Source organism: Macadamia integrifolia, chromosome 8 (genome assembly GCF_013358625.1).
Source record: "Macadamia integrifolia cultivar HAES 741 chromosome 8, SCU_Mint_v3, whole genome shotgun sequence".
Lineage (NCBI taxonomy): Eukaryota > Viridiplantae > Streptophyta > Magnoliopsida > Proteales > Proteaceae > Macadamia > Macadamia integrifolia.
In genome coordinates, this window is record NC_056564.1 from 34,236,334 (window position 1) to 34,238,620 (window position 2,287).

General features: G+C 37.6%; 1 protein-coding gene across 1 annotated transcript in view; it reads left to right on the forward strand.

Moving 5' to 3' along the window:
* The window catches only part of LOC122087570 (UPF0481 protein At3g47200-like), a 4,112-nt gene extending 2,176 nt beyond the window's left edge, over positions 1–1,936 (forward strand). Inside the window, exon 2 of the mRNA XM_042656743.1 lies at positions 310–1,936. Coding sequence (XP_042512677.1) covers positions 310–1,772 — 1,463 coding nt within the window. The 3' untranslated portion in view covers positions 1,773–1,936. The remainder of the gene's footprint in view (positions 1–309) is intronic.
* The last annotated feature ends 351 nt before the right edge of the window (positions 1,937–2,287 follow it).

A 2,287-nucleotide genomic window follows, 5' to 3' on the forward strand; every position in this document is an offset into this window, starting at 1 on the left:
TTTTTTTTTTTTTTTTTTTTTTAATCTCATCTATTTTTAAGAAGTGTGGGGTTCTACATGGATAATACCATTTTCGGACTATTAGTTGGTGTAGCATGCAGATTCTTCCCATGCTGGCGTGTGGGAAACCTCTCCCTTATAAAATATTCCAAAATTTTCATACCTTGGATTATTTTAGAGGACATTTCATATTCAGTAAACTATTAGGAAATAATTTCAAAAATATATTATAGAAGAGATTTGAGAACTAGAGGTAAGAACTAGTTTTCTACCCTGAAATTTATTAAACTTTTAACTTCAATGACTTAGGACTAGAAACTTCAGAAGTAGTGGAAGCAAGACCTCGGATACAGCAAGTTTCAACTCTTCTGCGAGAGGTTGAAAAGAACAGAAATTGCTATGACCCAAGGCTAGTCTCCTTTGGTCCTTACCACTATGGCAACCCAAAGCTTCAATTGGGACAGACCCTTAAGACCAAACTAGTCCGGCGGCGATTAAGTTCCTTCAAAGATCAGACTAGTTCAGGTAAAAGCATCAAAGATATCTTCAATGAAGATTTTGATAAGGTAGCCTATGAAGCAAGAGACTGTTATGCAATGGGTTCAACAGATAAGTTTAATCACCAAGAATTCAAATGCTTGATGTTCTTAGATGGTTGTTTCATTGTTTATTTCATTCACTTCATTGTCAATGGCAAACAAGATCATCTAAAGATGAAGAATGATCATATCGCTTTCACGATAATGGACTTCTTGTTGCTTGAGAATCAACTTCCTTACATAGTTCTCCAAACATTATTGACTACTCTGATCCCTGAAGAGAATATAGATTTATTTGAAAAGTTCATTGACCTACAAACTAAGGCCACAGGCAGCATATCCACAAGGGAGCCCTTGTATCATTCTCTTCTAGGCCTGTTCATTTGTTGCAGCAACTCATTGAGAAAGAAGTCTATAAGTTACGATGAGACTCCCACAACCACAGTTAAGAATGAGCCAATTCATCTGCTTGACATTTTCCGAAACAAATTCCTCAGTACTAGTAGCTCTCTACCCATCAATGGAAAGTCTCAAGAAGTACAATCTGATGAAGATGAAGACAATTGGCAATCATTTCGTTCTGTACAAGAGCTCAAAGTTGCAGGGATCAGGTGCATTTGTGCAGGAACTTGTTACCCAAAGAAAGTAAAATTCTGGCAACACAACATGTATGGAGAACTATCACTTCCAGCAATTGTTGTTGATGACTCCACTAAGACTAAATGGTTAAACTTGGTAGCTTATGAAGCATGCCCTGATTTCTCAAATGACTTGGCTTTCACTTCTTTTGTTTGTTTCGTGGATTCACTCATTGATCACGCCGAAGATGTGAAGAAGCTGAGATTACAAGGTGTACTACTCAATGGTCTTGGAAGTGATCAAAATGTGGCTGATCTATTCAATGATATGACAATAGACTTAACACCCAACCCTACTGCATATATGAAAGTTAAGTGTGGAATTCAAAGGCATTATAAGAACAGGTGGGGAATTTGGATAGCTGAAGCATTGCAGACAAATTTCAGGACCCCATGGACTACAACTGCTTTCTTTGCTGCACTGTTCATAATCATTCTCACACTCTTTCAACTATTCTCGCCTTCGTTCAGACCTACTTCCAAGAAGTTGATTCTTGCAACAATGATAAAGCTCCCAAGGTCATCACCAAAACTGAGTATTTCTTCCCCTCAAGAAGGATGCCAAGGACACCATGAGAATGCAAGCTTGGTTTAGGGATTAAAACCATTATGCTTTAGGGTGAAATCCATCATGTTAGATGTGCTTACATATTCTTTGCAGTTCATATCCCTCAATGAGGCTCTCTGTTTTTATCTCCATTTTTTTATTTTTTTGCTTGTGGGTGCTTTTTTATTGAACTCCTGAGAATAAGATGAGTAGTTACCAATTAAGCTATGTTTGGTTGGTAGAGGAAATGATTCATTTTGGAATCTTGGAAGCAAAGTGTGTCTGTGTCTGAGATTAAGACCACATAAGCCATAGTTGAAACTTCCTTAACTCAGCAAACCCATTAAGGTTTAGTGCAATGTGCATTGCATCTTTGTCCAAGAATGCCTTCAAAGATGGAGAGGAACTCAACTCTATTGAGCCTTCTTCTCCTATTTCTTTTTTTGGTAGAAAACCTTCCTCTCCTATTAATAATTTGGTGAAATTTGATAACTAAGCTGCCCATCCTTCTTCTTCTGCCCTTTTTCGAAATGAAATTTGGCTGGGTAGCAGTCAAGTTCCTG